The sequence below is a fragment of the Chrysochloris asiatica genome, unplaced genomic scaffold, assembly GCF_000296735.1.
Source record: "Chrysochloris asiatica unplaced genomic scaffold, ChrAsi1.0 scaffold00023, whole genome shotgun sequence".
Classification (NCBI taxonomy): Eukaryota; Metazoa; Chordata; class Mammalia; order Afrosoricida; family Chrysochloridae; genus Chrysochloris; species Chrysochloris asiatica.
The window spans coordinates 3,193,163-3,218,786 of record NW_006408541.1 but is presented as its reverse complement, the minus strand read 5'-3'; the positions used below and the strand labels follow the sequence as shown (position 1 = coordinate 3,218,786).

The window sequence follows — 25,624 nt, the reverse complement described above, 5'->3', positions numbered from 1 at the left end:
TCATGATGTTAGGGAAGTTTTCTTTCAATAACTCCTTGACAATTTTTTCTGTGCTTTTTTTTTTTTTGGTGTCTTTCTGTTCTGGAATTCTGGTCACCCATAAATTATTCCTCTTCTTAGTGTCCCATATAACTCTTAGGTTTTCATTGGATTTTTTACTTTTTCTGATTGTTCTTCTAGCATACTTGTATTGAGAGATTTACCTTCAAGCTCACTAATGTGGGCTTCCATTGTTTTGAATCTACTCCTTTGACCTTTCAATGTGTTGTCCATTTCTGATATCATAGTATTAATGTTCAGGATTTCTAATTGCAGGTTTTGTATTGTTTCAAAATTTGCATTTATTTTGTGTTTTTTTCTTGTATTGTTTTCCTGAATTCTTCTGAAGTTTTTTTTTTCTTGTGTTCTCCTTCCTTTCCTTGATTTTTCTGTCAATCCTTTGAAGGTACCTAAATGTCATCCTTTTGAATTCTTTTTCAGTTAGTTCCATTGCTTTTTCTTCCTCAGCAATGTTTTCTGCATGCTGGTCATTAGTTTGAGCTATCATTTCTTGTTTCTTCGTGTAAGCTAGAATGATCTGTTTTTTCCTGGGACACTGTGGTGTTGTCATGTTTGTATTTAATCAATGATGGTATGTTGATGTGGAGTCCTGGTATAGCACTACAGGATAATGTGCTCAACTGCAAGGTCAGTTTGAGCTGCAAGTTTGTCAGTTCAAACCCACCAGCTACTTCTCAGAAACCCTATACAGGGTTGCTATGACATTGGAACTGACACTATGGCACTTAACAACAACAATGTTAATGTGTTCTTAGGCTCTCACCAACTGTCTCCTGTGAGTGTAGTTCGAAAGTGGAAGTGAGTACACCGTGCTATTTGCTGTCTGTGCACCTCCAGTTAAGGTGGGTTTGGCTGGTGTTGGCTGCTGTGTGTCGCAGATTAAGTGGTACAGGAGTTGGTATTGGCTCTTGTCCAGTGGGTGGAGCTTCAGAGGGTACAGTTGTGGCTGGGCTGTATGGGCATGGTTGCTGTGAGAAAGTATCCACCCCTCCACACACATACACACAAGAAAACAAAACAAAATAAATAAACAAGTAACCAATAATGAAAAGAAAATAATAGAGGAGAAAAAAATAAATAAAACAGGCAGCAACCAGGAAAAAAGAATATAATAATTATATAGAGAAAGAAGGGACAGGAAAATAGAGCTGCAGAAGAGAAAAATAAGAAAACAAAAGGAAGAAATTTTTTTAAAAAACTCAAACAGAAAAACCAAGGAGAAAGAAGATGAAAAGAGAGAGCATAGTAAAGAAAGATCAAAAGGAATACAAAGAAGAGGGGAAATGAGAAACAGAAGGGGCAGGGGAAGCTGATATAGAAAGGATAAAACTCAAGGAAATGGAAAGAACAATGAAATAATGAAAGGAAAACAAACAAACAACAGAGCTGTTGGATACAGAGAGGAAAAAACTCTGTGGGGCTCCTGCCAGCCAAAGAGCTCATGAGGTGGGTGTGGGAAGGATGTGACAGGGAAGTTCCTGGTCCTAGATGGAGTTCCTATAGGCCCAGGTGTTATCTATGTTCAGGGCACTCAATCTGAAGAGTTTGTGGAGGCCCCTGTTGGAGCTGGTTTCAGCGTCTGTTAGGACCACAGGATAGCTGGAGTTAAAGTGCCTGGTTAAGAGGATTTCTGCCAGGCTAATGCTGGTCTGGTGGCTCTGTGGTTCTGTTACATCTGGAATTGAGCCCACCTGACTCCAGGCACCAAAGTGCACCAGCCCCTGCCTCACACTGATGTGGCTCTCATCCACGTGGCTCCTAACTCCCAGAGTGTGGGTGGATAAGGTGGGAGCTGGCCACACCTCTGGCCACTAGAGGAATGTGGGAGAAAATAGGGAATCTGATGTTTCCTGTTTCCTGTATGAATCTGCTCTGGCAGACCACCTTTTATTGCCAAAGCTGCTCACAAACATTCAAGACAGTTGTACTATGTCTGGTTGGCAGTCCACCAGTCTGGCTTCCTCTCCCACTGTCCCTGCTCAGCTTCTCCTCCCAGCAAGCCCTTAATCCACTTCTCTAGCCTTTCCTCTGAAGATCAGGGTTCCAGAATTTTCATCTGTGTCTTTTTCATTTGTTGTTGTTGTTAAGTGATATTGAGTTGGTTCCAAATCATAGCAACCCTGTATAGGGTTTCCAAGGAGCAGCTGGTGAGTTTGAACCACTGACCTTGTGGTCCAGTGCTTTATCCCATGGCGCTACACCAGGACTTCTATATCTATTTCATTTGGTCTTTCCTATAAGCACTCGACCTCAAGGTCGGTTTGAACCACAAAGTCAACTGTTCAAACTCACCAGCCGCTCCTTGGAAACCCTGTATTATACAGACTCACTATGGTTCTCAACTGACTCGATGACACTTAACAACAACAACAATCTTTGTTGTAGAAGGTCCATGTAGTGTGTCTGCCTAGTCTACCATCTTTCAGGAAGTCTCCAAAATTATGGATTATTTTAAAGGTACTTCTCAACCTGTCAGCTTAATCTGTTAAGTGATCACCTATTTCTTCTCAGCTTTAGACTGCAGTCTATTCTTTATGATGGGAAACCTATTTTCATTTTCAGAACTGTCACGTATCTGGGATCTGAGGGAAAAAACAGTTCTCTGGAGCGAGACTGGCCCAGTTCCAGGTCCCCATCTGCATATGCAATGACTCCCTCTAATCCTGATGTCACCCTGCTCAGAGATTGAGCTTGCTCTGGTTTCTCCCCACTCCCAAGAACATGCACCTCCCTACCCCTCAGCTGGGACTTCTTCCCTAGGGCTTTGGAATCTCTACCTTCTGGTCTAAGCAGCTTTAGTGGCACAGTTGTTAAAGTGCTTGGCCAATAACCAAAAGGTTGGGAGTTTGAACCCACCAGCCCATAGGTGGAATAAGGATGTACAATCTGTGTCTCTGCTTCAGTACCCTATAGGGTAATTCTACTCTTAGGATAGGTTTCAGTTTGGGGTCCTTCTGCTCTAGAAGGCTTGGGGTGAAGAGGTGTAGCCTCTGAAGCCTTTAGCCGGATAACAGGGTGCAGCAGTGTAGGGGTGCTGGATTAAAAAATAAAAGAATCCTTTTAAATTTGAATTTAGATAGACTCTGAATTTTTTCTCTTAGTAAAAGTATGTTTCCAAGAAAAGTATTTGTTATCTTAAATTCCAAGGAGCTCTGTCGTGGTTCCAAATCAGGTTTCAAGCTGCAAGGCCAGCAGTTCGAAACTATCAGCTGTTCCATGGGAGGAAAGATGAGGCTTTCTGCTCCCCTAAGTATTTATAGCCTCAGAAACCCTGTACAGGGTCTCTATGAGTCGGAACCAACTCCAGGGCACATAACAACAACAACATCTTAAATTCCAGCTTGACTGGGTTTCATTTGCTAAATCTGGGAACCCTTCAAAGTGGCGGAGGATTTTAATTCAGGTCAGTCTGGTGGGAATGGGTCTTACTCTTTTCCTCCTGCAATATCAGGATGATGGCTTTAGGGGCTCAGTGGAGGAATTATGAGACCTGGAAGAGATTGGCTGTGTTATATGGATTTTGTAACCTTTCAACTCCCATGTAAACTTCAATTGTTGTTGTTGTTGTTAAGTATCATCGAGTCGCTTCCGACTCATTGCGACCCTGGATAAGGTTTCCCAGGAGAGGCTGGTGAGTTTGAACAGCCGACCTTGTGGTCCAGTGTTAAATCGTACAGCGCCACACTAGGACTCCAATTGGTCCTCCTTAATTCTCTGTTTTAGAAAAAAAATATCTGGTGTTACTCTACCTAAATAATCAAGAAGAAACAAAGAGAAAAGAAAAAAAATATCAAGGAAATTTGGGGTCCGTGGCACTGTGGGATAATGCGTTCAAACTCACCAGCCACTCCTCAGAAACCCTATCCAGGGTCCATATGGGTCGGAACCCACTCAATGTCACTTAACAACAACACCAACAATCCTAAGCATGCTACAAAAACCACTTCAGGCCTACACATGTGGACGCTCACCACACTTCTGGTCCCAAGCAGAAACATCACTTAACTTCCAGGTGCCACACCACCCGAAACATGTGAGCGTACGTATCCCGCTCAACCCAGAGGAGCCGCAACGCATGCGTTCTTTGGGCCCCGCCTCCCGGCGTGAGGTGTGCGCAGGCGCAGGCCCAGCCCGAAAGCGCCGGAAAGGCAAGCTTCGGTGGCGACTGCAGTTGGAAACCTCTGAGAGTTGTGTTATCCCTGTTGGCCCTCATGGCCTTTGCACCCATGGGGCCTGAGGCGTCGTTCTTCGAGGTTTTGGAACAGCACAGGGCTTCACTACTGGCAGCCTTGAGGACAGGCCGTGAGGAGTCCCCTCGTGGGGGCACCCGCTCCATCTCTAAGTACAAGAAGGAGCAAGAATGTTGGATGGAGAGGGGGGCTTGAGGAGGACGATCTGTAAAATCGAAAAGCGTCGGGGATCCTGTTTGCTCCCTTTTTCTGTCTTTGAGCTCATGAATCAGGGTCACCTTGGCTGGTGTGGAGGCCACCAGAGGGGGGCCCTCTGCACGTCAGCCCCGAACCCCCAAAGAGGCCTGCCCTTAGCCTCCCTCCTTTCTGCTTTCAACTCCTCATTCCAATCCCCAAAGCCTGCTCACAGCCTCCTTGTGTCTTCTAGAATGTTCCCTTCTTAGAATGGCCCCCTTCTAGAAGGTTCCAGGGAAACCCCTCAGTGAGGCGCTCATTTTTTTTAACTTCAAAATATTTTTTAAAAAGAAAAACTTTAGTTTCTTTTTTTTTTTTTTTTAAGAGAAAGTGAGGGAAAAATGAATGCTGTCAATTCACCTCAGAAAACCAGGGTTTTCTCCAAATAATCAGGAAGTCAATATTCAACTTTTAAGTAATTTATAATAAGACAGCGTTTTTTTTCGACATGTAGATGGAAGTGGAGCAAATGCACATCTTTTAAATGATTTATTGAGAATGGATCGCAAAGATTCCCCAACCCGCCCCAGTCCCTCAGAATTGGAATTAATTACAGAAAACGTGTTTCTGTTATTGATCGCTTCTGCTTAAACTGCTCTACTGGTTCGCTTCCTTGATCCATTTTTTTGGTTTGCTCGGCACACATTTTCAAGAATAAACAAATGGCTGTCTAGGATTTGTAAGTCAGAGCCAACTGTCCAAAACACCCACAAACACATTTTTAACAAAAGGATTTCCTTTGTGAGCCAACCTGAGAGGGCTAGAGAACAGGGAATAGGGAGCCCCTTGCTTAGAGATGTAAATTGACCCCATTACATCTTCAGGTTGATTTGTTAAGCAACATTACTTTATTCAAACCAATGGGATATTTGAATCAGATTTCCCTCTCATTTTTAGAAAATACTAGATTTAAAATACCTCATCTAAGGTGTGTGTTTTTTCAGTGAAAACTTTGGGCTTCCCATAAATACTATAAAACTGTGCATTTTACTCATTTCAGATTCCATGTGGTTTATCTTCCTGGTCCATATGCTAATTGTGTTTGTAAAAGAACCACATTTTTTTAAGCTGATGGCTTGTGAAATTACAAGTCATGTGACAGAAAGCTGGACTCCGTCTTAATAGTTTTGTTGTAAAATGGTGGATTCTTTGCTAAGGCAATTATTTGGTACAGAACTTAACAATTTATTTTTTTCATGGTAATGATTAAAACCTTTTTTTCTTTCTTTCTGTATCACTAAAATTCAAAAGGGTTGATTGGAGGCATGAGCTCAATGAGGGTAATGTACTACAAGAAATGTTTCTTTTGGAATATTTCAGCCCTGCACTTGAGAGGAACAAAATGAAGTTCAAAGCCAGTATTACATAATTTTTAATTAAAACATCAGTTGAATCTTAAGCCAACAAGTTTGTATCTAAATTCAGCTAGATTAAAGTAAATTAATATAAAAAGTAGGTAACATGATTTATAAATTATATTGTCTACTCATTAAAAGGGCAGTATGATTTCAATAGGTAATTATTTGAGAATTACATAAAATTATAAGCAAATGTAATTTCTTCCTACATAATCACTATAAATGCAGTTGTTGTTTTAATGTGTGATTTTAATGTGATGCCAAGACTTAATGGGAGAGACCATTACTGACATGGATTGCCTAAACAATCAACAAAATGAAAAGTTGTCCTAGTGTTGTTCTAGGGATGTGTATAATTACGAACGAATCGTACTGTGTTTATTATTTCAGTTCTGAGGTTCTTGCCTCTATCGAAAATATTATTCAAGACATAATCACGAGCTTGGCAAGAAACGAAGCACCTGTATTCACTATAGAGAACAGATCACGCTGGGAAAACATGAAGTGGGCATTTTGTATTTTTATTTTTAGATGTGATATCTATTTCGTCATTTGAATTTACTTGAATCAGAGTTCTAAGCAGATTTGGTTGCCTTTATTCTGTCAAAAAGAATGTAAGGAAACTTACAAAAAATATCCAATAAAGAAAGGTTATATAAGCTAGAAGAATGTAAGGAAATTTATAAAACAGATCCCATAAGAAAGGCTATATAAGGAAAAGTAGGTGTTAGTGGTAAAGCGAGAAAAACAATGCTGCTCTTTTGGGGTGCTGTAGATTCTGACTCAATGACACCATGCGCAAAGTTGGGTTCTCTTGGCTACAAACTTTACTGGAGTACGGAGTGTTCTTCCGTGAAGACTCTAGGAGGGTTTGAATCACCAACCTTTGGTTGTTGCTGTTAAGTGCTGTAGAGTCGATTCCGACCCATAGCAACCTTGGTTAGCAGTGGAGTATTAACCAAGGTCAGCTGTTCAAACACACCAGCCGCTCCTTGGAAGCCCTATTACAGGGTTGCTGTGAGTGGGACCAACTCGACGGCACTGACAGCAATGGTGGAAATGTGACATAAGATTAGGCAAAAGCAAATCACTTGCTCAGGGCCACTACAACCAATTCCCAAGACCAAAATATGTGCCACTGAGTCAGTTCTGACTTGTGGTTAGCAGTCCAGTGCTGACCCTATAACAGGGAACCAGTACTCTATCCTGAACATTGCAGGAGATCTTAAAGGCTCTTGCTGTTAAGTCATCTGTCCCAGAAGAGTAGAATCTGCCAACAGCTTTATTAAAGTCCTCCAGGCTACTTATAAAGTAGTATCTTCTCTACTAAAGTGAAGATCACTCTAAGAATGGGTTTCTTACTTTGTAAGACCTACAGAAATAGAGTAAAAGTAAATTTGTGGCTCCTTACTCACTAAGGAGGGGTACCTGGGTGGTGCAAACTGTTTGCATGCTAGCCTAAAGCTGGTGGTCTGAATTCAGCCAGTGACACTGGAAGAGTCATCTGGCATCTGCTTCCGTAAAGATTACAGCCAAGAAAACCTCACGGAGCAGTTCTACTCTGTAACACAGGGGTCACCATGAGGAATCAATTTGATAGCAAGGAGCTGGTCACTAAATATTGGATGATTGTCACAATAAATATTATAAACTGTAGTTTTCAATCCTAGTTGTCAAATTAATAAATAATAGTGTTTTCAGTGAAAATTACATTTCCAATTTTAACAATTTCTATCCCAAATTATTCACTGATGTTAGTTACATTTTTCACAATGTGTTAACATTCTCTTTAATTGTGTTCCAGTTCTAATTCCAGTTCTCTGGCTTCCCCGCCCCCTTATTGTTTGTCTCACCTTTGCTTTAGCGTAATCGTGGACTTTTTTGATCTCATACTGGATGGTTTTTAATGTAGCCTCAGACTCCTGGTTAATATCCTTTTTGTGTATGTGCTTATCTGCTATTTCATTTAAAGGTGACTGGAGATAGTTTGGCTCAAAGTTTAAAAGAGTATCTCAGGGATATTGTCTCAGTGAGTCTTCTAGTCTCAACTGGTCCAGTAAGTCTGGACGTTTTACGAATTTAAATTCTATTCTGTATTTTCTCCAATTCTATCAAGCTCAATCTATTGTGGTCCTGATCATAACAGTCAGTAATGGTAGGTAGTAATATTTTGAAAAATGGATTTCATTCAGGCTTCAAGCAGTTGCTATCTGGCATCTTTGTCTGGTGCATTCTGCCACCTTTAGGACAGGACAGGCTTGGCAGTTCAATTTAGCAACCTAGTATAAATTATTTCATTTAATATAACTTTGATATTAAATCAGAATTCTGTTTCAAAACTATAAATGATTAAAATGAATAAAATACAAATAAAATGTGAAATATTTGAAAACATTTTATGTACACTGTCTCCCCAGGAAAGAATTAGATAGATAGCTAAAATGTCGGTGTGTGTGTTTGTGTGTGTGTATGTGTGTTTGTATTTGTTGTTGCTAAATACTGTAGAGTCAGTTCCAACTCAGCGACCCTGTCTAGAGTCTCCAAGGAGCAGCTGGTGGATTTGAACGACCAACCTTGAGGTTCAAACCAAGCTTTTGACCCGGTACATTATCCTGCAGTGCCACACCAGGACTCCATATATATAACAACAGTGGAGCATGATGTCGCTGTAGAATAAGCACTGGACAGTGAGCCCATGGGCAGTGGTTGGAGCCACCAGCCACTCTGTGGGAGAAAGTTGAGGTTTTCTGCTTCCACAAAGATTTACAGGCTCTGAAAATACTATACAAGGGTGTTATGAGTCAGAACCGAGTCAACAGTACTTACCAACACTGTCACAATAAGAGATAATTCATTTACTTTAAGTGCTTTATTTAATTAGCTCTGTATCTCACAGAGCTAATTACTGCCTGTAATGATGTAAGTTGACAAAGAAGTTATGCTCCAGCTGTAATGATTACATGGAAAAGAGATGTGGAATTTAAATAATGTGAAGGACATTCATTATATGTTGTTTAATGTTCAGAATAGAGTTCTTTTTCATCTAACGTCCTTGTTTTAAACAAAATGATAGATTTGAAGATTCCGTGGGTCTTCAGATGGTATCTCATTGTACCACAAGAAAAGTCAAAAGTGACTCACCAAAATCCGCACAAAATTTTGGTAAATTATGCTTTCTTGGTAAATTAATCTTTTCATGGTAGAGAATAAATAAATACACTTGGCTCTCATTTAACTTTCATTGTTCTTTGTTAAATTGTTTTACTTGTTTTTGAATAGACCATTCTATTTGAATAGACCACTCTATGCATGAGATAAATGTGTAACATTTTATATTGTCAATAACCATGGAAGTAGATTGTCATTCCAAAATAAATGTAGGTTTCAAGGTGTATGCTTCAGTGGGAAATTGTTCTCTCAGTTTGGTTGTCCTTAGTGAAATTAATTTTATCGGATTCTTCAGACAGTTGTTATTCGATGCTTAACCCTTCCGTTTTGGAAAGACAAAAATGTATAGAAAATAACAAGGGACAATTAATAAGTCTTGTGTTTTACAATTTCATTTTAAAATTCTTACATTTTAAAATGAGTCTCACTGTAGTTTCTGTTAGCAATAGCTTTTTAATTACTGAGAGAATGACAATTAACTTGTTTGTCACTTTTTTTTCAGCTCTAATTCTTAAAATATTATCCATGATTTATAAATTGGTGCAAAGCGACACTTATGCAACCAAAAGGTAAATATCTCATTCTGGCAAATTCCTTTTTTAATATACAACATGAGATAGAGTTAGAGTGACTTTTGTTACATACTTTTAAAAATTACATAAAACTGGACTATGGGTAATAAGTTACTTTATTCATATGTTCTGTTTAATCTAATTAATGTTTTCTTCAAATAAACCACATTGTTTGTCATAGTCAAAGAAAAGACCATTAATTAACAATGTATTTAAAATTTTTTTCTTAGAGACATATATTACACTGACTGCCAACTCTTTGGAAATCAAACTGTTGTGGACAATATAATCAATGACATTTCTTGTATGTTAAAAGTGCCAAGGAGGAGCCTACATATAGTAAGTTACTGTTGAGTACAAATCAGCTTATTCTAAAGTAAAATGTTAGTGTAAAAATTGTAATCAAAATAAAAAATGTGATCTGTGTGTTCTTTTGATATTATTTGATACTATTTTATTCTCATTATACATTTAAATCATCTGTTTTTAATCAATTCCCTTGGAAGGATGAACTAGATAAAACAAATGAGTCACCAAATCGCCTCAATTCCTGAATTCCCTTACAAGTTTTCTATTTTATTTCTTAAATTCCACGCTGAGTTCAAACATGTAGTTTTGCAGGTGAACCTGAGAACTGATAGAGAAACAGAAAATGTGAGAACAGTTCCAAATCTGTCTATTCTTTTTTCAGTTATCGACATCAAAAGGCTTAATTGCTGGCAATTTAAGCTACCTGGAGGAAGATGGTACCCGAGTGAGCTGTGCAGGTTGCTCAACAGTAAATATTGCTGATGCTCTGACCAGCACTTAACTCCCTGACAACCCATGGCTGAAATGTATTCTCTTACCTGCTTTATTATGCAGTTTGCAGAGGAAGCTTGAAAACGAACCTTGAGTCTGAAGAAGTCTGTGTTTTCAGGACTGTACATGACATCGTTTCAAAATAGGCCAAATTGCTGAGTGTTATGTTTTCGATTGCATATACATATATATATGTACACACACACATACATATATACACATATATCATATATCCCTTTCAAAATATACTGCTATATGCAGGTAGAATGTGGCCTGGGGTTATTTTATTCTACATCAAATTTGAAAGTTACAGAGTATCATTTCTGAAAACTTTCTAAAACATTCCTGATTCCTAAATTAATCTCTGGTAGCCTCATGGCTATGAATTGGGCTGCTAACCTCAAGATCAGCAGTTCGAAAACTATCAGCTTTTCCACGGGAGAAAGATGAGGCTTTCTGCTCCCGTAAAGATTTACAGCCTTGGAAACCCTATACTGGGACTCCATGCACATTACCAACACCACCTATTAGGAGATCTAGTAGCGTAGTAGTTACCAGTCGGGCTACTATCCTCAAGGTCTGCTAGTACGAAACTACCAGTGGTTCTGTGGGAGAAAGATGAGGCTTTCTGCTCCTGTAAAGATTTACAGCCTCGGAAACCCTGTGCAGATCCACGGCACATAACCACCACCACCACCAAGTTAATCTATTAGATGTTAATACAGCCTCGGAAACCCTATACAGAGTCGCTATGAGTCAGAACCACGACACATAACTAAGCAACCAATCAAGCAGTAGACTGGCACAGTCATGTGGAAAAGGACCAGGAGCCGTGCTGGGAAAAGAAGAAGGGGAGGCTCAAAAGGTCCTGCACCAGGAATCTTGTCCTGCTTTTTGAGCCTCCTATCAACAGTACTACCTAGAAGTTCTCGCCTGCTGCGAAGTAGTTTGGGCCATGGGTCTGTGATTTTATTAAAGGTAACTGTTTCCTCCTGTTTGCTTACGAAGGAATAAATCTCTGATGACTTATGTTGTTGTTATTAAAGTGCCGTGGAGTCGATTCTGACTCATAGTGACCCTGCATAGGGGTTCCGAGGCTGTAAATCTGTTTGGGAGCAGAAAGCCTCATCTTTCTCCCACAGAGCAGCTGGAAGTTTCGAACTGCTGACCATGAGATTAGCAGCCTGACTCCTAACCACAGTGCTACCAGAGCTCCTTCTGATGACTTACAGACAAAGGAAAATGAAAATACAGATTTCTGTGGTAGATTAGAAACTGTGCTTATACTTGCTTTTTTATTTTAAAATTTTTTAAATAAACCTTTCTTGTTTTGTTAATTTAGGCTGTTGCTGTACCATCTAATATTCAAGGACTTCGGAGTATCCTTTGAGTGGGGAAACAACACCTGTAGAATCCTTCTTCATTTGCTCTTCTTCTTCATTTTTTTTAGTTCATTAATTTTTTGTCTTCATTTGTTCTTTTGCTACAGCAATCCTTCATTATATGCCAAGAACAAGTTAAACCTTCTGGTATCGTAATGAATATGTATGTCATGGTTCCTGACAGCTAGTGGGGGAGACGGATATTTACAGTATGAATGTTGTTGGTGCTGTTGAGTCAGTTCCCGCTCATAGCCACCCTATACTGTATAGGGGCTTCCAAGGAGCGGCTGGTGAGTTTAAACCTTTCAGTTCAAACCAACCTCATGGTCCGTTGCTTATCCTACAGCGCTACACCAGGACTCCACAAGTATGAATTGATATCTATTTTATTTTCCCTGTTTTTTAAAGGTAAAATAAAAATACCATGTTTATAGCTATTTTTTAATGACACCAGTTGATGGGTAAATTTAAACAACTCTTGTCTTTAAAACTACATGTGGTTCAAGCCTTAACTTCACAGATTTAATTACAGATGCAAAATTCCTATTAATTGTAGAAAAAGATGCGACCTTTCAGCGTCTCTTAGATGATAACTTCTGCAGCAAAATGTCTCCGTGCATCATGGTTACGGTATTTACCTGTATTTTTATTATTATATTCTTATTATTTAAAATGCCAAAACTAACATATACTACTCTGGTGATTGGTTGTTGTTGTTTTTGTTAAGTGCCATTGAGTTAGTTCCGATTCATAGCAAACCTGTTTAGGGTTTCTGAGGATCAGCTGGTGGGTTTGAATTGCTGAACTTGGGGTTCAAACTCACCCTGTAGTCCAGCACATTATCCTGTAACACCACACCAGGACTTGTAAGGTACTTCTCTAGCATTATCTCTACAGCTCAGACAACAATCTGTTACCAATTTAGTGTACCCTCAGGGTCGTAGAAGAAGAATTGTCAAGATGTTTAACATCCTCAAGTCATCACTTGTCTGTCTGTCTGTCATGCTGCTGTGATGCTGCAAGTTATTCCACTAGCATTCAAAATACCATCAGATGGACGGACAGGTTTCGGTGGAACATCCAGACTAAGACAGACTAGAAAGAAAGAGAGGCGGGCCATTTCTGAATGGAACCACTGAACATCTGATGAACAGCAGGGGAGCATGTCAGATATAGCACCAGAAGATGAAAACAGTATGAATAACAACCAAACATGGCCAGATATAGTGCCTCAAGATGAGTCCTTCGGGTTGCTTGTTGTTGTTAAGTGCTGTCGAGTCAGTTCCAACCCACAGCGACCCTGTATAGGATTTCCGAGGAGTAGTTGGTAAGCTTGAATCACCGAACTTGTGGTGCAATCTGACTTTGCCACACTCAGAATACTACTGCTTCCTCAAAGTAGAGTTGACCATAATGATGTGAATGGAGTAAAGCTTTCAGAACCTTCATTGGTTAATGGGGCACAACTCAAAATGAGCAACAGCTGCAAACATCCATTACTAATCAGAACATGGAATGTATGAAGTATGAATCTAAGAAAATTGGAGGTTTTCAAAAAATGAAATGGAGCGTATAAAGATCAATATCCTAGGCACTAGTGAGCTGAAAGGGTCCATTTTGAATCAGACAATCGTATAGTTTAGTACGCCAGGAATGACAAATTGAAGAGGAATAGCACTGCATTCATCATCGAAGAGAACATCTCAAGATCTTTCTTGAAGTAAAATACTGTCTGTTATAGGATAGTATCCACATGCCTATCAGCAAGACCCATTACTACCACCACTATTACTCAAATGAACACACCAACCACTAAAGCTGGTGATGATATAACTGAAGATTTCTACCAACTTCTATGAGTTGGAACCAACTCTATGGCCCTAAAAACAACAACAACAATAACCAACTTCTTCAGATGGAAATTGATCAAACACACGACTGAGATGCATTGATAATTACTGTTGACTGGAATGTGAAGGTTGGAAACAAAGAGAAAGGAAAAATAGTTGGAAAATATGTCCTAAGTGATAGAAATGACATCAGAGAATTTTGCAAGACCAATGACTTCTTCATTGCAAATACCTTTTTTAAACAGCATAAAAGGTGACTATACCCATGGACCTCACCAGATGGAATACATCTGATGATTATCAGATTTGGCATACACTGACTACATCTGTTGGAAGAGACATTGGAAAAGCCCCATATTATCAGCCAAAACAAGGCCAGGGGCAAACTCTAGAACAGACCATCAATTGCTCATATACAAGTTCAGATTGAAGCTGGAAAAAAAAAAAGAAAAGAAAAGAAAACAAGTCCACACAAGCCCCAGAGGAGTTGTGGGGTGACATCAAGAACATCATCCATGAAGAAGGTAATTTCAAAGACAGGAAAGAAGAAAAAGAAAAGACCAAAATGGATGCCAGTGGAGTCTCTTAAACTTGCTCTCCAGCGTAGAGAAGCTAAAGCAAATGGGAAAAATGAGGAAGTAAAAGAGCTGAACAGAAAATTTCAAAGGACAGCTCAAGAAGACAAAGCCAAGTATTAATGAAATGTGCAAAGACCAAACCAAACAGGAAGAACATGCTCAGCATTTCTCAAGCTGAAAGAACTGAAGAAAAATTCAAGCCTTGACTTGCAATGCTAAAGGATTCTATTCAATATTTCTGTATCAAAATATTGAATGATGCAGAAAGCATCAAAAGTAGATGAATTCAATAGTGAGTAGTTGGTATCATGACTAATTGTGATTGTTACAACCATAAAGGTAGAAGTCTTGTAACAAAAAGTGGGGAGTAGTTAATCTTACATTGCAGGAACCGAGGACCCTAGGACCATCAAGGGAGAAGAGCACGAGCGGAATGTGGAAGCCTATCCAGAGAAGCAGTGACACCAGAGATGGAAGCAGAGATGAGGACATGGAGAGAGGGAGCAGCTGAGGACTCTAGACTCATGGAAAGAGAGGGACTGTTTGCTTGAGGCCAGGAGGCAAGCTTGCAGAATGTGCCCTTTGTTTGTTTAAATGATTATATACTCCTGAGTATTTTAGTGTACATCCCTCCCGCCCCTCCCCCAAAAGAAGATCGAAAGAATACACAGAGTCTCTGTACAAAAAGAAATGGTCAGTCATTTCAAGAGGTAGCATATGATCAAGAACCAGTGATACTGAAGGAAGAAGTACAAGCTGTACTGAAGGCAGTGGTAAAAAACAAGGATCCAGGAATTGATGGAATACAAATTGAAGTATTTCTACAATCTGATGAAGACTGGAGGTGCTCACTCATCTATCTGTGCCAAGAAATTTGGAAGATGGTGACCTGGCCAATTGATTGGAAGAGAACCATATTTGTGCCCATTCTAAAGAAAGGTGAACCAACAGAATGTGAAAATCATTGAACAATGTAATTAATATCATGTTCAAGTAAAATTTAGCTGGATATAATTCAAAAACAGTTGCAACAGTACATTGGCAGGGAACTTTCAGAAATTCAAGCGGATTCAGAAGAGGAAGTGGAACAAGAAATATCATTGTTGACACCAGATGGGTCTTAGCTAAAAGCAGAAAATACCAGAAGCATATTTACTTGTGTTTTATTTACTATGAAAAGGCGTTAGACTGTGTTGTTATTGTTGTTGTTGTCAGGTGCCATCGAGTCAGTTCCAACTCATAGCGACCCTTTATAGGGTTTCCAAGGAGTGCCTAGTGGCTTTGAACCACTGACCTTGAGATTAACAGTCCGGTGCTTTCATACAGTGCCATAATATTGTGAAGAATAGGTATTCTGGAACACGTAATTGTGCTCATGAGGTACCTGTACATAGACCAATGGGCAGTTGTTAGAACAGAGTAAGGGGATACTGAATGATTTGAAATCAGGAAAGGTGTGCGCTGGGGTTGTATCCTATCACCAACCGTATTCAATCTGTATGCTGAACAAGTAATGAAGAAACTCGATTATATGAAGAAGAGCACGGAATCAGGATTGAAGGAAGACTCATTAACAACCTGCAATATGCAGATGACACAACCTTGATTGCTGAAAAGGAAGAAGACTTAAAATACTGATGAAGATCCAAGACTACAGACTTCAGGATGGATAGCATCTCAATGTAAATGAAGTGAAAATCCTCACCACTGGGCCAATAAATAACATCATGATAAATGAAGAATGTATTGAAGTTGTCAAAGATGTCATTGTGCTTGGGTTCACAATCAACACTCATAGAAGCATCAGTCAGGAAATCAAATGACGTATTGCATTTGGTAAATCTGCTGCACAAGACCTCTGTAAAGTGTTCAAGAGCAAAGATGTTAAAGGACTAAGGTGCACCTAACCCAAGTCATGGTGTTTTCTATTGCCTCATATGCATGTGAAAGCTGGACAATGAATAAAGAAGACAGAAGAATCAATGCATTTGAATTATGGTGTTGGAGGAGAATATTGAAAGAACCATGAGCTGCCAGAAGAACAAATCTTCTATTTAAAAGAAGTACAGCCAGAATGTCCTTAGAAGTGAGGATGGTGAGACTTTGTCTCTCATTCTTTGGACAAGTTTCCAGTCCCAGAAGAACATCATGCTTGGTAAAGTGGAGGGTCAGCGTAAAAGAGGAAGACCCTTAGCAAGATGGATTGACACAGTGGCAGCAACAGTGGGCTGAAACATAACAGTTGTGAGGACGGCACAGAATTGGACAGTGCTTCATTCTGTTGTGTGTAGGGTTGCTATGAAAGGGAAGTGACTCCAAGGCACCTAATGGCAGAAGCACTAACAGCAACAACAGTCTTTATGGGAGCAGATTGCCAGATCTTTCTCCCAAGGAACTGCTGGACAGTTTGAACAGCCAATCGTTCAGTCAGCAGCTAAGCTCTAAACTGTTGCTCCTTAAGTACATTTTGTAGATGAGGAAACCAGGACACAGAAAGGTCACATGACTGTTTCAGGTTTATGTTGCTAAGAAGTTGTTGTGGGTAAGTGCCACTGAGTCAGTTCTGACTTATAGCGATCCTGTGTAAGGGTTCTGAGGAGTGGCTGGTGGGTTTGAACTGCTCACCTTGCAGTTAAGAGTCCAGTGCTTACCCTAGAGTGCCACACCAGACTCTTGCTGAGAAATGGCAGTCCGGTGCCTGACCCTGCTGTGAACAGATGCCTCCTCTCCACGGTCCCAGGGTTAGTCATTTTGGCTATTTACAATGAACTTTGTAATGTTTTTGCTATCTTCAGTAATTCAAAATAATTTTGCAATGCATATCTTTAAGTGTATGGGGTTTTTTATTATTTGATTTCTGTTTCTGCTAAAATACTTCCTTGGGATCTGCAATACTGCCTAAGAGTTGGATAGTTGAGTTAGAGGCATGAATGTGCATGGACTCACTCCCCTGGTGTATAGAGTGTCCATTTCTGCCCGGCCAACCCCATCCCTTCACCACCTGAAGTTTAGGGGGAATTGAGATGATTCACTTCTAACTGAACTATGGGTGCAGTTCGTCCATGTTTTTTAAAAATGTGTCATTTCCATCCGGTTTTCAGGGAAAGGGGGTGCCTGACCTGAATACAAGACTTTTCGTCAAGAAGCTGTGGGAACTGTTCCACATTCCTCTCTTCACTCTGGTAGACGCGGATCCACATGGTAACGTAGCACTGCGCTGTTGTTGGAAACAGCAGCCAGGATGAGAACATTCTTGTAGTACGTTCCTCTGCTCTCAGAACACTTTTCACAAAGTATTTAAAAGGTTACTGTTAACTATAGAAAAATGAACAACTATAATCACTTGAGGATGCTAGGGTTTTTTGGGTTTTGTTTTTTTTTTTTTTACTGTATTAGACTGAGAACTATACATGTTTCATTTGTAATGTCCTTGAAAATAAAAATCACAGATGTCAGATAAGAATTGAGAGGGCAACTATCACTGCTGTTTTATGCAAGAAGACTGATTTCAAAGCTGGCTTTCTTTTAACAGGCATAGAAATAATGTGCATCTACAAATACGGGTCCATGGTAAGTAGAGCTGGGTATTTTTCTTATTCCACTACAGGCAGACCTTGTTTTGTTACACTTTGCTTTATTGCACTTTGCAGAAAATTGTGTGTTTTGTTTGTTTTTATAAATTGAAGGTTTGTAGCTAACCTGGAGCCAGCAAGTCTATCTGTGCCATTTTTCCAAGAGCGTGTGTCACCTCGTATCTTTGTGTCATTTTGACACATTTTGGTCATTCTCACAATATTTCAAACCTTTTTGTATTGCTATTATACATAGCCTTTGTTATGGATTACATCTCAATGTAAAAAAAAAACAAAAATCCTCACAACTGGACCCATAAACAACATTCTTATCAATGGAGAAAAGATTGAAGTTGTCAAGAACTTCATTCTTCTTGGATCAACCATCAACACTCATGGAAGCTGAAGTCAAGAAATCAAACAACATATTGCACTGGGCAAATCTGCTGCACAAGACATTTTTAAAGTGTTGAAGAACAAAGATGTCAGCTTGAAGACTAACGTGCACCTGACCCAAGCCATGGTATTTTCAATAACCTCATATGCATGCAAAAGCTGGACAGTGAATAACGAAGACTGTAGAAGAATTGCTACTTTTGAATTATGGTGTTGGAGGAGAATATTGAAAGTGCCATGGGCTGCCAAAAGAACCAATAGATCTGTTTTGGAAAAAGTGCAGCCAAAGTGCTCCTTGGAAGCCAGGATGGCCAAACTTCGTTTCTCATACTTTGGATATATTGTCAGGAGGGACCAGTTGCTGGAGAAGGATATCATGTTTGGTAGGGTGGCGGGTCAGAGAAAAAGAGGAAGACCCCCAACGAGATGGATTGGTAAAGTGGCAGCATTAATGGGCTCAAGCATGGCAACAGTAGTGAGGTTGGCCCAGGATCGGGCAGTGTTTCATTCTGCTGTGCATAGGGTTGCTATGAGTTGGTACCGACTTGATGGCACCTAACAACAACAACAACTGTACACTTAACAGACTGTTGTTGTTATTAAGTGCTGTCAAGTCAATTCTGACTCATAGTGACTCTTTATAGGATTTCCGAAGAGCAGCTGGTGAGTTTGAACCGCTGACCTTTTGGTTAGCAGTCCAGTGGATATCCTACAGCGCCACACCAGGACTGCTGATAGATGGTTGTTGTTGTTAGTGCCATCGAGTCAGCTCCAATTCATATTAACCCTATATTGGGTTTCTGAGGAGTGGCTGATAGGTTTGAACTGCTGATATTAAGGTTCAAACTGACCTTATAGTCCAATGCTTTATCCTACAGCACTACACCAGGAGTGGAAACATAACTTTTACATGCCCTGGGAAACCAAACAATTCATGTGATTTTTTTTTTATTGCAGTGATCTGGACCCAAACCCACAATACTTCAATATTTTCTGTTCATTAGTGTAATTTCTGCATTGGCTGTACTTATCATTCCCCAGTAACCTGTTGTTGTTGTTGTCTGCCATCAAGTCAGTCCCTACTTATAGGGACCCTGATAGGGGTTCTGAGAGCTGCCAGGATTTGCCGACCTCGCAGTTAGCAGTCCAGTATTTACCTTAGAGTGCCACACCTGAGGGCACCAGAATGTCCCAGGGGAGGCAGTCTCCTAGCTTAGAACCATTCTACACTTCAGTGGTTGTCATTGCAGTCTTCAGCATAGCCAATGCCAGCTGGGATGACAGGTCGGAGTAGTAGTGGACAAGAGGAATTAGTATCCCCCACCTCCCAGCCTCCTGATGTGATTGTGGGGCCCAGGGTAGCAGCAAGGTAATCTGGTTTCTGGATGCACTCTGAGACTTAGGCATAGCCTTGATTTCTGACTTTGTCAATTCCCTTTCTCCTACCATAAGGAGAAATGAAAACACCACCAAATTTTATCATGAGAGTTTGCAACTAACATACAGTTTGGATTCTCAAACTTGGGCCCAGGAACAACAACAGCATCAACATCTCTTGGTCGCTTGTTACAAATGCAAACCTCAACTCCCATTCAGACCTGTTGTTAGATGCCGTTGAGTTGGTTCCAACTCATAGTGACCTTTTGTACAACAGAACCCGGTCCTGCGCCATCCTCACAATCTTTGTTATGCTTGAGCCCATTGCCTCTGCCACTGTGTCCGTCCATCTCAGTGGAGGTCTTCCTCTGTTTTGCTGACCCTCCACTTTACCAAGCATGATGTTCTTCCCCACGAACTGGTCCCTCCTGATAATATGTCCTCAGGATGAGAGAAGTCTGGCTCTCTTGGCTCTGGCTGTGCTTCTTCCAGTACAAATTTCTTTGTTCTTCTGGAGCTCCATGGACCTTTTAATATTCTTCTTCAACTCTGGAACCCAAATGCATCAGTTCTTCTCATGTTTTCCTTATACACTGTCCAATTTTCACATGCATATGAAGAAGTCCTGGTATGGAGCTGTGGGTTAATGCACTGGGCTGCAAAGTCGATGTGAACTGCAAGGTCGGCAGTTCAAGCTCACCAGTTGTTCCTTGGAAACCCTATACAGGGTCACTATGGGTCAGAACCAATTTGATGGCACTTAACAACAACAATTGTTGTTGTTGTTAAGTGCCATTGAGTCGGGTCCGACCCATAGCGACCCTGTACAGGGTTTCCAAGGGTGTAAATCTTTACGGGAGTAGAAAGCCTCATCTTTCTCCCGCGGAGCGGCTGGTAGTTTCGAACCACTGACCTTAAGGTTTGCAGCCCGATTCGTAACCACTACGCTACCAGAGCTCCTTAACAATAAGGCTACTGAAAATACCATGGCTTGGGGCAGACACACATTAGTCCTCAAACTGACATCTTTGCTCTTGAACTCTTTGAAGAGGACTTCAGATTTGGGTAATGCAATATATTGTTTGACTTCTTGACTGCTGCTTCCATGAGAGTTGATTGTGGATACAAACAAAATGAAGTCTTTGACAACTTCGATCTTTTCTCCATTTATCATAATGTTATTTATTGGCCCAGTGGTGAGGATTTTATTTTCTTTACATTGAGGTGCAACCCATCCAGACCTAAAGAATCAGAAATTCTCGGGGTGAGGCCTTCTGAGTGATGCTGAGGTACTCTAGAGAGTATGGGAACCACTGTTACCCTGAGTCACCTTAAGTATCCCAAAGTGTCAAAATAGGAGTTTGTAGCTGATGAAAAGGATGGTGTTCAAATATGAATCTCAAAGAATAATAGTAAATCAGGCCAGCTAGGTTGATTCCTGGATTCCTGGTGTGATGCTATAGAATAAGCACTGGACTGCTAACCACAAGGTTGGTGTTTCAAGTCTGCCAGCTGCTCACTGAAAATCCTCTACGGGGTCATTATGAGTCAGATTCAGCTCTACAGTACTGCAGGTTGAGTGATAGTTTTGCTTTATATAAAATAAATACAGAAATACTAAGGAGAAGATTTTAACTCGTTGCTAAAAGTCCGGGTGATTGTCTTCTGAGAAGAAAATCCAACTCATGACCACCCTGTTTAGGGTTTCCGAGGAACAGCTGGTGGGTTTGAACTGCCAACCTCGTGGTTAGTAGTCCAGGGATTATCCTATAGCACCAAATGTCCCAATAAATAAAAGGACGCTAGTTCTCTACAATTTATCCCTGATAAACTTTCCTTCTTTATTTCAGTCTATGTCTTTTGAAGCTCATAATCTCACAGTCCCAGCGATCAGATGGCTTGGCCTTCTCCCTTCTGATATTAAAAGGTTAGATGATTTAGCTGATTGAGGATATTTTAAATGACGACCCATTATATTGTGTGACAGTAAAGCCTGAAACGCCACCACAAAGGAAAACTCGCAGCGATTTTCTTGCAGATGTCCACACAAACTCAAATCACATCATTGTTACTGAATCCATCAGTGCTTCTATTTCAATCACTAAACAACTTAACAAAACTGGTCAACTGAATTTCCAGCCAGCCAGGAAACATTTTTGTTTTACTGTTTATATGGTTTAAACATGTTGTAAATTTTTTTGATAATAAGAAGGTATAATTACTAATAAATGATATTTTTACATCATTTGCCATCATATGTTCTATAAATCATTCTGTGTATGAATCAATTATTATATAAATTTAAAGTTTTTATTTCATAGAACATATCTCATTTTACATTACGGAACACATGGGAGCTAAAAGTCTGACAAATTTAATATGTGTGTTCATTATAGAAGAATATCATTAAGTAACAAGATCTAAATAACTGCTGTCTGTACCCTTTTAGATTATTTTCTGTGGGTAGCTAGAATTTTTCACAAATATGAGAACATGCTCTTCTATTATTTTGTAATCTGCTTTTTTCACTCACACAGTGGGATCACGTTTTCATGTAAACAAACACATTTCCCTTCTATGACTTCCAGTTAATGTCTCTGTCCCTGAGTGCCAGTGTGGGATACGTCAGTGTTTTGAGCTAGTCCCTCATAGTCAGACATAGGTGGTTTCCAAACCCCTGTTCTCAAAGTTAGTGCTTTGATGGCGCTCTTGTAACCACATCTCTGCCTACATCTTTAATTAGTCTCCCAGGCTAAATTCCCAGACACATTTCTGGGTCAAAGGGTGTTTACATTTGTAAGACTCTGCCCTCATGTGGAGAGGTTAAGTATTTGCTTCTCCAAAGAGGCACCCTAGCTTCTTTTTCAGCTTTGATAGAGTGATATTTTTTAAAATGTCACCTAGCTGTATTAGTTGGCTAATGAGAGTGAACTTAGAAATGTTTCTGGGATTTCTTGAAGTAGTGGGCAGCCCTTGGGCACAGGTTCTTGCTTCCTACACATGGAAGATGAACAGGTTTTGGGTAGTCAGCCTCCTCTTAAAAAACAAGGGTACAAGAGAAAATGTGCTATTTTAATATTTATGCTCTAGGGAATCAAAGCTTGGATCAATGTAGTGGGCTTGTTTGTCTTGGTGTAACCCCCCAGGGTCACCTCTTTGTAAGAAGACTGTTTCTAAAGCAAAGTCAGGGCAAATGGTCTCGTCATCTTACTTCAACTGTATCAAGGCCTTCAAAAGCCACTCCATGTAAGTGAACCGTCAAAGGGAGACAGGGTGCTTGCTGCACACACATGCCTCTAAGAGAAATCCCAGAGGGCTCCCTTTTGATCTACTTGTCCCCTCATCCAGGAACTGCCACTGGCAAATAGTCATCATTATGGGGACGCTGAAAAGGACAATTCAAAACAGGAGCTTCCCTGGAAAATCTGAGATTTGTGACTTCAAATAGGGGTCACCCAACCAACCCTGGACTTCTCACGTTCTATTTTCAAAACATATCCCAAGATTAAAATTACATTCTGCTAAAAAAATCTATATAATTTTCTCCAATTTAAAATTAGAGACCTGTGTGTAAGTGACACACACACACAGGAAGAATTAAGCAGGAGTATTCTACCTTCTCTGGCCCAGAATTCTCAATGAATTGCAAAGAATCTGGCCCTCAGTAGAAGCTGAAATCTCAGTGACTTGCAGCCACTGGCAGTGCACTCCAAGAGTGGAGGTTTTAGGGCTCTGGGAGGTCCCCCACAGCCAACCTTGTGTTGATGGTAGGCTGTCCTGGTGCTGATATGCCTGGACCCGGGGATTTGCACACTTTTCCCAGCTGTCATTTTTGAGTTTCTTTAATAAATACAGGTGTAATGGAAATGGCCTTCAGGTTAGAGGGGCACTTTGCTTTTACTGATGTTTTCTCATGCTATCATTTTCTTCTAGGTTAAATATACCTAAAAATACTTTAATTCCACTGACAAATCGGGACCAGATGAAACTTGACAGCATCCTGAAGAGACCTTATGTTGCCGGCCAACCGTTTTGGAGAAAAGAAGTACGTTTCTTTTTGAAATTAAAATGTTGTAAGTTAACTTCTTTTTACTTTAGTGGCAACTATGGCTTGGCACTGTGGGTCAATGAGTTGGACTGTAAAGTCAGTTTGAACCACAAGGTCGGCGGTTCAAGTTCACCAGCCACTCCTCGGAAAACCCAATACAGGGTCACTAAGGGTCGGAACCAACTTGAAGGTACTTAACAACAACATGACTCGGTAGGATAAGCACTGGACTTCTAACCACAAGGTTGGCAGTTCAAACCCACCAACTACTCTGCAGGAGAAAGATGAGACTTTCTGCTCCTGCAAAGGTTTACAACCCTCGGAAACCCTATGCAAGGTCACGATGAGCTGATGTCACTTTAACAACAACATACGAGTATTCTCATTCCTGATGCTTTTAGCTATAGCAGCTCTAGAATATTCTGAGTCTAGAGGCTATGACTGCCCATGACTTTGGAGACTAAAGTAAGCCTAGGTGTACCAAAACCCTGGAATGACTCTATTTTACTCTGTTCACAGATGGAAATCATGGCAGACACTAAAATGAAGGCAGAAATCCAAGCTTTGACGTACATAGCCTCTGATTATCTTTCCAGAGTGTACTTACCTAACAAATTAAAATTCGGAGGCTGGATATAAGAGCATACCAGAAGAACCTGTGGTCACCAGAAGCTTGTCTTTACTTTTGTTCTCATTGGTAGATACTAAAAAGAATGTATCTTTGTAATTCAGTGAAGATTAAATAAAATAATTATCCAGAAATACTTTTTTCTCAAAATAAATTCTATATTCTAATTTTAATAAGGTCTATATTTTATTCTTCTCTATAGATACTGATCTCTGTCCTATCATTTAAGTAAGTTATAAAAGAATATACATTTTTGACCTTTACATTTTATTTGAAAAAATTAAGATTTTTATCAATTATCATACAAACCTGCAAAAATGTTTTGTTTACTTTCTATAATATAACGAATGTTGAAGTATGAAGTAACTCATTAGTGATAAGATAATAATAGTAATTGAAAGTTGAGATTTAGAGTTCTTCTTAGGTATTATATTTCCCTTTTCCTTCAGAGCATTAGAGTCATACTCCATTTATTCACTTATCCAGTTAGTAAAATTTATTCAAAGTGTTGGGGTTGATGTGCTTTCCAATGTTTTGTTTTCTTTTGTTTCAGAATCTATTCCTTATCAATAATATTAATTCTCTAACATTTTTTTCCCCTCCGGGGTTTTAGTGGGTTATTGCCCCAGATCAATGCACTTGAATTCTTCTCAAGTCTAGGGTCATAGAATAAAGAATTTCAGTCTTCAAATTTACAGAAACCTCAACTTTTATTAGGTGCTTCTTTAATGGTAAAGATGTGATCTTTCCCCCAGTAAGCTGATCTTAATTTTTTCAGAGGTGAATTTTATTATTTCATTCTGTATTTTCATTAAAAACTTCTAACTGCATTGAAACTATAATTTCTTTTACAGGCTATCCCACAGTGTATCTGAGTTACTACGAACCGCATTTACAACAGTTTGTTTAGTTGTTGACATCTTTTTGTTAGTAATCCATACCACATTCATTGTTGCAGTATACAATCTGCTGATGTTAGCATTCTCAGATGTTCACTGCAGATGTTGAAAGATCTGATTTATAAAGATACTGATGATAAAGAGCAATAATAATGAACTTAAAAAAAAAGAAAAGATATTCTACTAACTTCAGAACCAACTCAAGAGGGAGTCTCCAGGACAGAATTGCAAAAATCTGGGACTACTTATATTTGAATTGTAAGGAAGAGCGTGTCTTCATAGGAAAAGTACAGAATCATTATGGATACCATTTCTGAGAAATTATATGTACCAAGCACGGCACACACAGTATCTTACTTACTTTTCCCAAGAGCCTTGTGAGGTTGGTGAACCATCCACCGTTTACAGGTGAGGACATTGGGGCTGGTACTTGTCTACAGCCACAGAGCCAGAACTTGGCAGAACGCAGACCAGGCAGGCTTAGCCACAGAATGTGTGAAGACCAGTGCAA

General features: G+C 39.8%; 1 protein-coding gene across 2 annotated transcripts; it reads left to right on the top strand.

The window, feature by feature from the left end:
• Nucleotides 1-4,271: 4,271 nt before the first annotated feature.
• On the top strand, nt 4,272-24,225 carry SPO11 (SPO11 meiotic protein covalently bound to DSB). 2 transcript variants are annotated; one of them, XM_006839155.1, is made up of 13 exons: nt 4,272-4,402; nt 6,233-6,346; nt 8,916-9,004; nt 9,513-9,579; nt 9,813-9,921; nt 10,274-10,360; nt 11,726-11,762; nt 12,286-12,395; nt 17,295-17,394; nt 17,726-17,763; nt 21,389-21,465; nt 23,472-23,583; nt 24,106-24,225. In XM_006839155.1, the coding sequence occupies exons 1-13, from the start codon at nt 4,272-4,274 to the stop codon at nt 24,223-24,225; spliced, it is 1,191 nt and encodes a 396-aa protein (XP_006839218.1). The 2 variants fall into 2 exon arrangements, with proteins under 2 accessions (XP_006839218.1, XP_006839219.1); XM_006839156.1 differs by lacking the exon at nt 6,233-6,346.
• Nucleotides 24,226-25,624: the final 1,399 nt, after the last annotated feature.

Bases quoted from the DNA above. Each gene is read 5' to 3' on its own strand.
- SPO11 (XM_006839155.1), top strand. From the start codon at position 4,272: ATGGCCTTTGCACCCATGGGGCCTGAGGCGTCGTTCTTCGAGGTTTTG. The intron at 10,361-11,725 runs GTAAATATTGCT...TTGTTAATTTAG, and splicing joins GCTGTGCAGGTTGCTCAACA to GCTGTTGCTGTACCATCTAA. The intron at 21,466-23,471 runs GTTAGATGATTT...ATTTTCTTCTAG, and splicing joins CTCCCTTCTGATATTAAAAG to GTTAAATATACCTAAAAATA.